The 13,499-nt window shown below is 41.3% G+C and overlaps 2 protein-coding genes across 2 annotated transcripts; one reads left to right on the plus strand and one right to left on the minus strand.

The window, feature by feature from the left end:
• Positions 1–433: 433 nt before the first annotated feature.
• On the plus strand, positions 434–7,169 carry prrt4a (proline rich transmembrane protein 4a). The gene is made up of 2 exons (XM_085164439.1): positions 434–1,196; positions 2,854–7,169. Exons 1-2 carry the CDS (start codon positions 434–436, stop codon positions 4,926–4,928), a joined length of 2,838 nt encoding a protein of 945 aa, XP_085020565.1. The 3' UTR covers positions 4,929–7,169.
• Positions 5,711–13,213, minus strand: impdh1a (IMP (inosine 5'-monophosphate) dehydrogenase 1a). Its single transcript, XM_085164441.1, has 17 exons — positions 12,992–13,213; positions 12,365–12,855; positions 11,599–11,697; positions 10,600–10,648; positions 9,892–9,993; positions 9,702–9,776; positions 9,360–9,566; positions 9,115–9,202; positions 8,826–9,025; positions 8,537–8,627; positions 8,331–8,426; positions 8,089–8,232; positions 7,850–7,991; positions 7,630–7,773; positions 7,461–7,544; positions 7,204–7,220; positions 5,711–7,089 (listed from the first exon to the last, which is right to left on the minus strand). Exons 2-17 carry the CDS (start codon positions 12,598–12,600, stop codon positions 6,986–6,988), a joined length of 1,878 nt encoding a protein of 625 aa, XP_085020567.1. The 5' UTR covers positions 12,601–12,855; positions 12,992–13,213; the 3' UTR covers positions 5,711–6,985.
• Between the last annotated feature and the right edge of the window lie 286 nt (positions 13,214–13,499).

A 13,499-nucleotide genomic window follows, 5' to 3' on the forward strand; every position in this document is an offset into this window, starting at 1 on the left:
GTAAGGAAGCTAAAAAAAGGAATGGCTGCCACACAGAGTTGCGTGGTCTAATGTCTCTTTTTTTAATGCTCTTGTTTAAGTGGGTTTTTGCATTTTAATGTTTGTACTGTGTGCACGTCACAAGACTTTATAGTCTAGCAGAGGGTTTCAGCACACCGCGTTCATATTCATCACACTGCCGTTATTTTCACCAACAATTTTTGATTTTCGCTGTGACCCACATGCAGCAGTTTAACTTTATCTATGTTAGAGATGTCCAAATGACAAGCAATATTTGAAGGCAGTTGGCATTACTTGTTTTTCCTACGTGTGATTGTTTTCTCCAGGTGTGTTAAGAATGACATCTTTGGAAACCTGATATTAGGGATTACTCAAACATGTGACTGCACAACAACTCCAAGTGACTCTGAGGTCAAGTTTGCCGACCCTCAACATGGTCTTTCTGTGGAATATTTATTTTCTCTTGCCTCTCTCTTTTCCTCACTCGCTTCGTGCCATAGCGTTAACTGGAGAAAATGTGAAAGAAACACAACAGCCAGACAGTGACAAGGCAGGGCAGTTTCTGAAACAGCTCTCGAGTAGACCTCATGTACCCGGTTTAGCGCCAAGTGACCCCATGATTGCACCCGAGGATGATGACTTCCTGGGTTCCCCTTTAAGTTGGTCCTTATCATCATCTGAGGACACAGACAGACAAGGTGTGATTGGTGAATACGGCGATTTACTGGAGAGCGCTGAGACATCTCTTTTATTTCCTAATGAGAAGGGACCCATACCCAGACCCACAAAGGGTGCTACAGTAGATACTGCCTCCACAGAGAGAATGCAAACAATGAAGTCCTCATCAGCAAGTGTACCACCCGAGCTTACCCATGAACAAACATTAAAGAATCAGCCAGCTGAGACCAACACCGCATCAGTTTTGTATCCTAGAGAGTCTGAAGAGAATCAGCCAACATTCCCAGGTTTTCAAAATCAGATGACTGATACTCCCTTACCCTTTCTTCTCCCTGGCTCACTCCCATCACACACATCAGACCAGAACTCAACTTCATCACTGCCCACTGGACCGGGGCCAGACACTCTTGGATGGACCACAGGCATTTCTGATACCACAAAGGGAAACAGAGATGGATTCATTGATATTACAGATCTTATTTTACAGAGAGAAACTGCCAGCATGGAGGCAAAAGAAGGTAAGAGTCCTTTAATTATTTACAGCATCCCTACTTTAAATCTAAAGCTGAAACTATGCCGTACGGTGCATTTCAGTTTCCTTGCATAACCTCCAAAAACTCAGAATCCACGTGTCACTGCAGTGCTTATGATATGTATTCTGCTGGCAAACACAGTTTTTTTACATTCACAGAATGGGTTGCATCACTTTCTTCAAATGTCTTTCTCTCTAACTCAGTTCTCTGCCCTTGACTTTCTCATTCAAGCCTTTTAGCACAGATTCTCCAGTTCAAACTTACACTCTCCTGTTAAAGTAAAACATTTTATTCACATTGCAGTCAGCCCGCACTCAAAGGTTACTGGATAATGCAGCACGCACACTATTTACTGTACACACACACACATACTGGTATTTACTTGTCAGAGTAAATGTTGTGTCCACAAGCATATGAGGAGGACTTGAATGAAATTAATAAGGAATTTGCTTCCTCCTGTGTATGCATTTAACACCACACATTTTCAGTGTAACAACAAGTTTATTGAATAACTGCATCAAGATGGAGTATATATTAAATGTACTCTCATTTTTATTAGATTTCATAGACAGCAGAGCGAAAGCCCCGCACTTATAAGTGCTCTCTGTTTGCTGCGTCTATACTGATGTAATTGCTTCACTACTAATGGAGGACCAGAAATAGGACACATTCCATTTATAACCAGTAGGTTCCCTGATTCCCTGATTGCCCTATACAGCTTATTTTATATACAGAATAAGAAATTTTTTGTTTGTTACAAAATCGCTTCACTGATGCGAATTTACTTATAGCCACACAAAATGAGAGCAGGCATGAGGTCAATACTGGCTAATCAGCACACATACAGTATCTCTCTTCCTCACTTTCACACAAACACATATGCACACAACCTACTGCTCATGCTCCCACTCTGTCTGTGACCCAGTTAGATTCCCAGTTACAAGCCTGTTCTGTTTTATTATGGATTAGCTTCACACACACAGCAGATTACACCCTGCTCTCTTTTTAGAAAATGAAGATTGTGCGTAAAAATAAATTTGGCCTGTATCCAGAGGTTAGATTAGCACCAGTATGTTCATTTCTCGAGAAAAAAATTTCATTATTAAAGATAATATGACACATAACCACCACACAAAAAATTATAAAAATACACAGGTGTATTGGGTGTGAAGCAAAGCCATGCTTTGAGCTTAATGCTAACACTAGCATTCTAACATGCTCATGATGACATGGATAAAGTGCTGTTGACATTGACAGTATAAAACATGGATGTAGCTTACAGAGCATTAAACCTGCATTCTAATTAATGGCCACCAGAGGGCGGCCCTATAGAAGTCTATGGGAAAAACGACTCCTGACTTGACCTACTCCTGCTGAGTTCATAGGCTCAGTCACTCATTTAGAGACATATTAAATTTTTAAAAAACTAAGACATCCTTAATACTATGTTTTAAAAAACCATAGCGATGTCCATCTTTTACACTGTCTATGTATTACTATACCATCATATTTATGCAAGTTAGTATGTTTGCTCGTTTGCCAACGAAAAACTTTAAATTAAGTCTGTACTTAAATTTTCTACTTTTTGGTTTTCTTGTGACATGACCAATATGGTGTTCGTGTTTTTTTATATTCTTTACAGATGACTCCAAGAATGATTCAAAAGCCAGAAGCCCAAGCCGGCTAGATGGTAACATGGACACAATTGCCACAACCTGCAAAACACCAAATCATTCCTGGACACCTACCTACCCAGAGGATTTTACTCACAACAAGCCTCTGCACCCCTTTCTGGCTCTCACCCCTTCATTTTTGGTCCCTTTGTATTCAGACTGGAACTCTGCCCTGGCTACGTGGGGATTTGCATGGGAAGCACATATCTATGGCCTGGGCTCTGTCTTCACTATATTTGGCCTAATCTCTGTAGTCTGCCTGTTAGGGCTGCCCCTGAGGTGTCCCCCAGGAAGCCCCTACTTCACAATGCTGCACTTGTTCATTTTGGCATTTGCAGGGATCCAAGCTTTCTGTTTGCTTTACGATGCTTACAGTTACCAAGATCGCCTTTCCCCTGTCGTCTCTCTGCTGCTCTCCGAACTGCCATTGCCATGTTTGATCTCAGCATTTTCCCTGGCCTTCCTCCTTCTTTCCTTTCGTTCATGCAAGCATCTTTCACTTTCACCTGTTATTTCTGCCTCCTTCTCAGCCTTGCCAAAGCCTTGCTTGTTGCTATGTTTGGCCCTGTTACATTTTATTATCTCTTTGGGATGTTTTGGGATTTTTCAGCTCTTTCACAGCCTCCCGACTGTCATCCTGCTCTTTCCTCAGGGTGTGTTCGTATGTCTCACCACCTTTCTCTCATGCTCATACCTCTTCTTCTACTGCTTGACACAAGTCAACAGTAGAAACATTTACAGGTTAAATGACAATGGAGAGAGTGGAGGATCTCCTGAGGTGATGCGACCTGCAATTTGCCCCTTTGCTAGTGTGAAGGACTGGGGTAGGGCAGCAGGAGCTGGAGTAGGAACTTCTTTGTGTTTGTTAGGGTGTGGAGGTCTTCAGCTTTATGGGATCCTGCATGCCCTTGGTTTGGGTGGGGTTGATGGCCATGGGTTTCAGCCTTGGCCATGGTGGGGCTACCAAGTAGGCTGCAGACTCTGTGAGATTGGGGTCTGCCTTGGTTTGTCTGTCATTGGCACACATCCTCTATTCTGTAGCAACTCTAACAAGACCATAGCACATCCTAGACCAGGATCTTGGTCTCGTCTATCCGGTGGCTCTCCTTCACGAATGCTCACCATAACCTCTCAGGATGGTGCAAATTCCCCCGTCCTTTCCCAGGGTAAGCAAGAAAAGCTGGTGGCCTGTGATGTTGTAGCCAAGGAGCAGTCAGAGGTTCTTCCTCTTTACTCAATTGTGGAGTCTCCTGGAAATATACCAGACTGTGATCACAAACCCAGCCAAAGCAAAACTGTACTACCTCTCCCCACACCCCCAAACCCACTGCATAAACCTACAGCCTCACCTGAGGCTCGCCTGTCATCACGGGATCATTTAGGTCTCGAGACTGACTCAACTGTGGATCTGCGGCCTCCATCTCCCATAGACCTGTCGCGCAGCATCGACCAAGCTCTGTTCAGCGAATCCCTGTTTTCTCATAGTATCTTTGGTTTCCCAAGACTCATACCTGCTTCCTCAAGCCTTTCCTTGAGCTCCCCAAGCCAAGGTACATCAAAGCAAGGGCCCAGCTCTGTGGGAAATACTCTTTACCGAACTTCTTCTTGTGGAGATGTAGATCAAGAGAACACCTTGTCCAGCTCCAGGTATTCCCAACCTCAAGGCTGTATGACAGCTCGTAGAAATCAACCATTATCACCAGACCAATGTGATTGGAAAGGGAGTGTTACTGGTTCAACCCAGGGCCTTTGCAGCCATTCCAAAGAAACAGGAAAGCTGCGATCACATTCATGGGCCAACAGAGGGCAAAATTTTACTCAGAGCAGCCTCCCACGTGCAATCCCCCACCTGCCATACCACAGACGTTACCGAACCCTGAGCTTAGCTTCCCAGGACAGTCGGGGGTCTGGCCGATTGGCAGGAACTAAACACCTGAGTGAAAGCAAACAGCTGGAATGGGATATGGCTGTACAAGCAGAGTTTGTCAGTGTGTGCAAACAAATTGATGCACTGAGTGTTTGCAGTGACACCATTGAATTGTAGAAAGCTAAAAAACAAAATAAAACTGGGTGTAACTGGAATACAAATTATGTAGATTTAAGTCTATTTAGGTTAAATGGGGGAATTAAACCGTAGTCTATATGTCAAAAACGTTATATAGACCTAAAATATGAGCCAATATCTTTTTGTAAATACTGTACTGTTGATATTGTATATTCAAACAAAAAAAAAGTTTATAAGACTGTCTTCATTATGCTGTTTTCAGCAACCTATTTCTTCCTTGCAGTATTGCTTTATTTGAACAACATTATAATTTTAGAATGTGTCCATTGAAATCATATGTAAAATCAAACATTTCTAAAAAAGGTAATATTTGTGGCAAAGAAGTTAGCCAAAACGGGAGTTACATTTTTTTTTTTTTTGCTTTATTTTGTTTTAGTGAAAATCCAGGATTGTGTTGAGGAAATCTAGCAGCCATAGGACAAGCAAAAGTCACAAAAGTTAAAGTTTGCGTTGCTGATAGGTTCTGTGGTTTGTGAGACATACTTGAAAGGGCTTAACTTTCTCCGCTTCCCTTTCCTGATAGTGTGCTAAAAGAATTACAGTCTAAATATATAAACCATTTGAGGTTTCTTTGAATTTTGAGTGTAAAAGCATTCATAGGGACAAGCTGGTGTTTTTTTGTTTTTCGTTTGTTTGTTTCCTTGAGTTGTTTCTGGGTGTTTTCTTTTAACAGTGGAATATCTTTGAAGAATGAAAACAACATCATTACATTGCATGAATTTAAAGTGGTAGCAAAACAGTTTTTAAATAATAACAAACTGTTGTTTGAAAAATTATCTTTATTCAAATACATATACATCCACTATATGACACAAGTTACATTAAATGAAAGTTTGATTCCTAGGTTGACCAAAAAAAAGATGTTATTTATGGCATTATTTATAATTAAGATGTGTCAACTAGTAAGAAGTTTAATTAACTGGTGACAAATTGTTGGCAAAATTGAAAATTAATTGTTGATTTTTTTAAAAACTGTGTGATACATGTAATACGTGTCAAACCAAATATACTGAGTACCTCACAGAAAAAAGGAAAAATTAAATTAATTTAAAAGTGATATTTGTAAAGATCATTAGAAATAAATAAATCAAAAGTGGAATATTGGTTTTGTTCTACTGCAACACTAGAGAATCCATTACTGTATCTACCTTTTTTTGCTTTATTATTATTTTTTTAATACTGAGCCTGGGAAATAAAGGCAAATAACCAACCATTCTATATGCTGCTGTGTTATTAATGATAACCTTTTGCAAAATAGCATTTTTGGAGAATACAGCATGTACTATAAAGCTAAGTGGAGCTTTGGTTGCATAGTGACAATAAAAATGAGAATGATGAAAGAAAACAGTGAATACTCTCCTTTAAATCAAGCAATAACATTAAAACAAGAGTAAAGTTCCAGGTGAGAGTGTAAATTGCTTTTTGAAGGCACTCCCTATTTGGAGTGCTCGTTTATAAATTAAGGCTGATGCTTTTCTTGTCCCTTCTACGACAGAGCGGCACAGAGCTCACCGACATGCATCAGAGAAATGACTTGAGTGACAAAGCTGTGCACTAAAAACATTATGAGAATTTTACTCTTCTGTGTTTATTAGCACACTTCACTTGTTATTGTTACATATATGAGAGAAAGAGAACTAAAAGTATGTGATTAAAGCTCTGTGCGCTGTTATTTACTTGATTTCCTGCAAAAAAAATAGTAGTAAATGTAGTAAATGAGCAAGGGAATATATGGCTGTACTCTTCTCTATCAAGCTCAGCAGATATATCATGACAAGTTTGTTAAAAGGGAACAACAGAATAGGTAATAACAGGATTCCCTCTACACCTTGACCTGAGAGGGAGAACAACAGATTAAGAGTTTGTGACCATCTTCTAAAACTCTGTTCTTTGGCTCTATCCTTTTAGGCTCTTTGAACTTTAAGACAGTTGTTTTGGGGTCAGAGCTGGGACACCAATGAACAGAAGGTCACAGAATAGTTTTGTTTAAACTTTAGAGTGTAGAAGTCACAGGAGCTTCATGCGTTGCATTCTGATCACATGCGCCCGGTGCATCTGCTCATAGCTGCTGGGGTCGGGACGTTGGGTCCCGATCGGGTGTTTCCTCTTCCACCTGTTTCAGTAAAACCGCTTCTCATGACTACATGTGGAATAGAAAAAAAAGAAGGAAAGCATAAACTTTGCAGTTAGAAAAATGAATGAAGATGATTTTTTTTTTTTTAAAAAGGAGAAGATGGAGGTAATGATTACTTACATGGCACAAAAGAATATCTAATATGATGGCATTAGTAATAAAGAGAAAAAGATAAGAGAATTTTATATTGTTGAAGGTAAATTAATGGACACTTAACAATGAAGCATATCTAACAACAGCATGTTCACATACTGTCACTGGTATCAAAATGTTTAGACAACAGAAACAGGAAAAGAAAAAGACATACATGGAGAAAGAAGGGGTTGCAGCGGAGGGGTAAAGGTCAACTTAAGCAAACAGTCAAACGTCAGACTTACGAGTGAAGCCCGTGGACGCCACCTTCCATCTGAGCCGACATGGTCCTCTTCTCAAACTTCAGTTCTCCAGAATACATCATTGACCTGGAGACAGATCACAGGAGGATACTTGGCGAAAGCCTTCACGTAGAAAATCTCACACTAAATAGATGCACAGTTTGACACTTACCGTAAAATGGACAAACTTTTGGCTCCTATGTCCTGACAGCCATGTTGGATGCCAGCAATGAGGTAAGGAACAAACTTATGAATGGAGCCTTTGTCTTGTACTGACCCCGAAACACCTTGAGCTACCTTTACCTTATCTCCCTCACTGGGCACACAAACATAATTCACATGATTAACAAGGTAAATTTTCCAGATTAAGTGTTTTCCAGTAAAAATCTCACCTAAAGTAGCGTTTCTGGCTGTTATTTTTCTCCATGGCATCTAAGGAGCCCATTCCTCTGTACTTTTTCAGACGCACACCGTCGGAAAAGAAATATTCTCCTGGAGCTTCAGTAGTTGCCGCCAGCAATGATCCCATCATTACTGAGGAAGGAAAAAGACTGAATTGTTCACTGGCTAATCCAAGTGTGCACACAAATTTAATGCCCCGAGAAAATGAGAGAAAATTTCTTTCTTTTACCCGTAGATGCTCCCAGGGCAAGAGCTTTTACCACATGTCCAACAGTTTGAATGCCTCCATCAGCGATTACTGGCACTCCAAAACGTCTGGCATACTCCGCAACCTTGTACACTGATGTACCTTGGGGCCGTCCACATGCCATTACTGAGAAACAAGACCACAATGTGATGGTTGGGAGCAAAGTATCCTCAATACAGTGAAATTCATACATTTTTATGTCCCATGATTAAGTATGATCGTACCTTCCTGTGTGATACAGATAGAGCCGCACCCCATTCCCACCCTCAGGGCATCCACACCAGCATCTATGAGGTTTTTGGCCTGAGCAGCTGTCACCACTAGAGAGAGACAGAGGCACAGAAAAGTGATTGAGGAGTCTGAGAAAGAAAGGCACAAATGTGGAAGATGAATTCAAGAAGACAGTCCCGAGTAAAGAAAGGGTGCTCACCATTTCCTCCAACCACTTGTAGTTCGGGATATTTATGCTTGATGTAGTTTATTGTGTTAATCTGGTAGACTGAGTTTCCTTGAGAAGAGTCCTGTAATAATAATAATGATAAAAAAAATTATGAGAAAATGACTTAAGATCGGTCAAACACTCATACCCACTCTGTAGTTCCATTCATCCGGTGATTAATATGAGACCAATGACTTAGCTGACTATATGTGATCCAATAAAAATTAGAATCAAATAACAGATCAAACAAAAGTTTAATTACAATACAATCAAAACTTACCAGGACAACAACATCGACTCCAGCCTGCACGAGGAGGTCCAGTCTGTATTTGTCGTCCTCCCTGGTACCGATGGCGGCTCCACACAGCAGCTGTTTACGAGAGTCCTTGGAAGCCAGAGGATAATCCCTGTTCTTCTTCAAGTCAGTCCTAGCGATAATGGCGACGAGCTCATCGTTGTCATTAACTATGGGGAGCTTGCCTGGGAGAATGAGAAAGGAAAGGCCAAATATGCTACAGTCACAATTATGATTGCTACCTATACGGCAGAGTTACTCTTTTAAGTTTTACCTTTTTTGCTACGTTGCAGTATATCGTTAGCTTCTTTTAGTGTGACTCCAGCTGGTGCAACAACTAGATCTTCTCTTTTTGTCATTGCCTGCATCAGAAAATAAACTGTGACCACACACACACTCGTTTGATATTGTAATTCTTACTTTGAGTACTCCGGGAGAGTAGAAAAGTGCTATATAAGAATTAGTCCATTTACCATTTACCAGATTGTGTTCTCAAAAACACAACATTAAAACACTCACCTCTTCAAGCGGTTGGTCATGGTCCTTCTCAGAAAGAAAATCGATGTCCCTGGAGGTAACTATGCCGACCAGCTTGCTGCCCATCTTGCCAGTCTCTGTAATCGGGATCCCAGAGAAACCATGGCGTAGCTTGGCCTCAAACACATCGCCTACTGTGTGACGGGGACTCATTACCACTGGATCTGTAATAAAGCCCTGCTCAAATTTCTAGCAAAAGCAGAAACACGAATGTCGAGTGAGAATTAATTTCCATATCAGATGGCTGTTAGGGGCTTCATAGATCAAAAATGATTTCATCTATTTAATTAGAGCACATGTGTGCAGTGACTTTTTCTGTCTCACCTTCACTTTGCGCACCTCATTGGCCTGGAACTCAGCAGTGGAGTTATGATGAATTATTCCAATCCCTCCCATCAGCTGAATCCAACCAATTAGAGACAGGAGTAAGTAAGTGAAGAAAAGCATCATTTGAGCAGTACCTACTCAGCTATTAAGTATGATGTATATAACACTCTGCCGTGTTTGTACTCACTGCCATGGCGATGGCCATGGATGACTCCGTGACTGTATCCATAGGAGATGAAATGAGAGGCGTCTTCAGGGTAATCTTTCGTGTCAGGGCTGAAGTTAGATCCTTAAAAGTTCAATGCATTTGGAAACAAATTTATCACCTTATACTGCAACACTGTCTACAACAAACGTTTTAGCAAATTAAATAAGTTTTTCTTAACTGGCTCATTTGCCCTGCAGTGAGCCAGTTTGGATGCATCAGAAGTGGAGTTGCTGAACTAACTGGCTGAGTGTTTAAAGGACCCAGGTGGCTTCCTCGAACACCTGCTATCCAGCAATAACCCATGTGATCTAGTCATGAAATTAATTTTATGTTCCAGCAGAGTTCAAAAAGATGAACACAGTGCAAGTCAAATAAACAACCCCGTGCTCATGTACCTTTAACTAAGCAACACAACAAAGAGTTAGGGACTGATTGCAGCAGCACCTTAATAACAGCAATATAAAATATAATGAGTTAAAGGACACCGTGTTTGAAGCACACTTAGCTCACTTTGTTTTGCCATTCACCAAAGCAGCAACCTCACAGGGATTATAGCAACTAGTGTTGTGACATAACCCATGTTGAAGAACCCTAATCCCAACTACATCACAAATTTATGAGCAGTACACTGAGAAAGTTTGAGCAGTAGGCTATGTTTAATATATTAGACAGTATGATGACACTTACCACCTCATCAGAAGTGAAATCTATGAAACCGGGGAGGATCAAGAAGTCACTGAAAGGGGAGAGGTGACAGATGTGGAGATAAGATCATGAAGACTATGAAGTACTGCACAAACTAAATTAGAAATCACTTTTCAGTGGGGTCACATCAGTCATTGCACTCGTCAGCGAGTCGATTTGATCTCAGCTCTCACTGATCACTACATCATCACGTGAGTTGTTAGCACTCATGGGTTGGATGCCACCTATCTTCATTTTGATCTCAGCTACTCACTTGTAAAGTTTTGTGTGTGTGCATCTTCCACTGTTGCGATGCTACCGTGCTGACAAACTCAACACCACCTTTTTAGTGCTTCCTGCTATTGCAGGTGTCGCCAGGACCGCTTTTTGCCATGAGGAAACACACAAAGACTTAACTGAAAAAACAAAACCAGCCTCACTGTGGCGACTGGTAACCAGCATTTAATATTAATAGTGACATTGAGCAGCAAAACACTTGTAAAGCTACCTCTTATAGTTGTGTATGTGAACTATATGTTTTGCAGTCACTCCTACACGGCAACATTTTATTTTATTTTATTAGCTGACAGTAAGCAGAAATAATCAGTCAGCAGCACACTGAAACGTTCTGCATTTATCCCGTGCACACTGATAAACCCTACACATAGCCCCATTAAGGAAACTACCCTGACAGCCATTAAAGCACTGATATGTGCAGGACACACACACACACACACTCTGACAGACACTGCTTTTAATGTCTGTACCACCACTCAAGACTCATCCTTGAAAGTAGTATTATGCGTAATAATCCCCCAAATAAAACCTGAGCAGATGTGTCATTGCTGATATTAATAAACATTTAATGGAAGATATGAGATAACAGTGTATATGTGTGTTTCTTTAGGTGCACGTGGGTCTGTGTCAGCATGTAAGCAATGTCATGAATGTGTATGTGTGTGTGAGGGTTGTTTTTTTCTTTTTAAATTTAGCATTTCTTACTTGTATGTAAGTCCGTCACCGATGGCAAAAAGTTGTTGTGCTGTGAGTCCATCCTCAGGAACGTAACCCGTACCCCCGCTGATCAAGTAGTCAGCCATGCTGAAATTTAAAAAAACACACACACTCATCGTGGAGCTGAGAATATGAGTTAGCCACCACCACATCTAAATACTGAGCGAAATACTGGTGTATCCCAATGAAAAGACAACAACATTATAGACATATATAGCTTTAAATTTACAATAATTTGTTCTTGCAGATTTTATACACTTAAGGGAATATTTTATTATTCTGTCCATCACTTTAGCTGATTGAAAACAGTGCACCTAAATTAGGAGAAAGTATATTTTTACTAAAAATAAAGGTATGGTTGGTTAGTCAGCAGTTAAATTCTGAATCCATTTCAAAAAGCATGTGGCTCATCTGTCTCTGTTTCTTACAAACATACTGTAACTAGATCCTATTACAAATGTTGGAGAGAAGACAGGAAACGCAAACAAAACAGAATCCGTCCTTGTCAATGGAAACTCCTTCTATACACCTATGACGGCAGTACAGTAGGTAAGAGGATTTGGTAGGCTGCCCAGGTAGCTGATAAATGAGCTTTTAATGAGCACAGCCAATGCAACTAGAAAGTGAAAACAGCTCAGTTGCTACTGGAAGTGTAATGTTTACAAGTTATACGGCTTCATATATCACATCTGCAGACCATAGAAGCTTGTGATGTTGCAGCGTGCGAAGATTGCTAATAGAGTGTGACACTGACCTCTCTGGTTCATACCCAGCTTGAATACGTGTAGCGCTGTATCGCTGGGCTGCTGTCTCATATCCGTGTCCATGTAGCACAGGGTGGGTATATCCCCCATACGGGTGAGGTTGCTCCCCATCTCTGTTTGAGGGCCGTGGCCGTGCTGGTTCCATGTCTCCAACAATCCTTCGGTAGTCAATGAGGTAGCTGTCCCTTTCTCCATCTCCGAAGCGGTCATAAGCATGACCTTCCATCTCTATGAAATCCAGGGCTCTGACCTCCACGGTGCCCGACCACCTATCACGCACTCTTTAAGCACTTGTGACTTGTTTCATACACACAAATACAATCACACCTTCACGCTGCAAGTAAACAGTGGCCTCAGCAAACCCCGGGAGACACACTCTAACGCAGTCAATGCCTTGAGTGCATGTTCACACAAACACCTTTCAGACACACCTGATATGGGAGTAAGCTATCGTGCCGCTCGAGACTTGCAGATGACAAACCTGTAGGAAATAGAAGAAACAGCAACAAAAGATCCTAAACAAATTGTCCAAGGCTGAGTTTGCATTCAGGTTAGTTATCACTTATCCATGGAGGCCATTAAGGCCCTCAGACAGTGGATAGTCTTTTTTTGCCCACTTGTTGATGAAGGTCGCTATTGTGGCACAGCAAATTTAGATCTCCTGTATTCTCCCCAGCAAAAGGAACAAGCAGCCCCTGGGGAGGTGAGTCAAGCCTTGCTTAGGCAGCAGAGATTCATCCCCCTGGAGGTCCAGAACTTGCTTGGTTATCCCTACGGCTGGGAGCTTCTCTCTACTCTATTCTCCTGATGCCTGCTGAGCTTAACTCTGTTTCTGACAGCAGACGTCACTCTCCCACAAAGAGGATTGGGAGCATTAATGCAGAATGGGGTGGGGTGAGATGGGTGTTGGGTGGAGTGTAGGTAGTAGTACCGAGGAAGAGAACGATGGGTCAAGATGACACTTGAAAACACTTTTCTCACACGAGATTACCACGTTGTGACGGTCTGTGATCGTGTGTGTGTGTAGACAGAGCTGTGAATGAGACAAGGTCGAACGCCAGAATACGTACAAACTTCCTGTCTTTGAGAAATGAGACAGAGAATAACTTTTAAAGACGTAATGCT

The sequence above is a fragment of the Neolamprologus multifasciatus genome, chromosome 7 (assembly GCF_963576455.1).
Source record: "Neolamprologus multifasciatus chromosome 7, fNeoMul1.2, whole genome shotgun sequence".
Classification (NCBI taxonomy): domain Eukaryota; kingdom Metazoa; phylum Chordata; class Actinopteri; order Cichliformes; family Cichlidae; genus Neolamprologus; species Neolamprologus multifasciatus.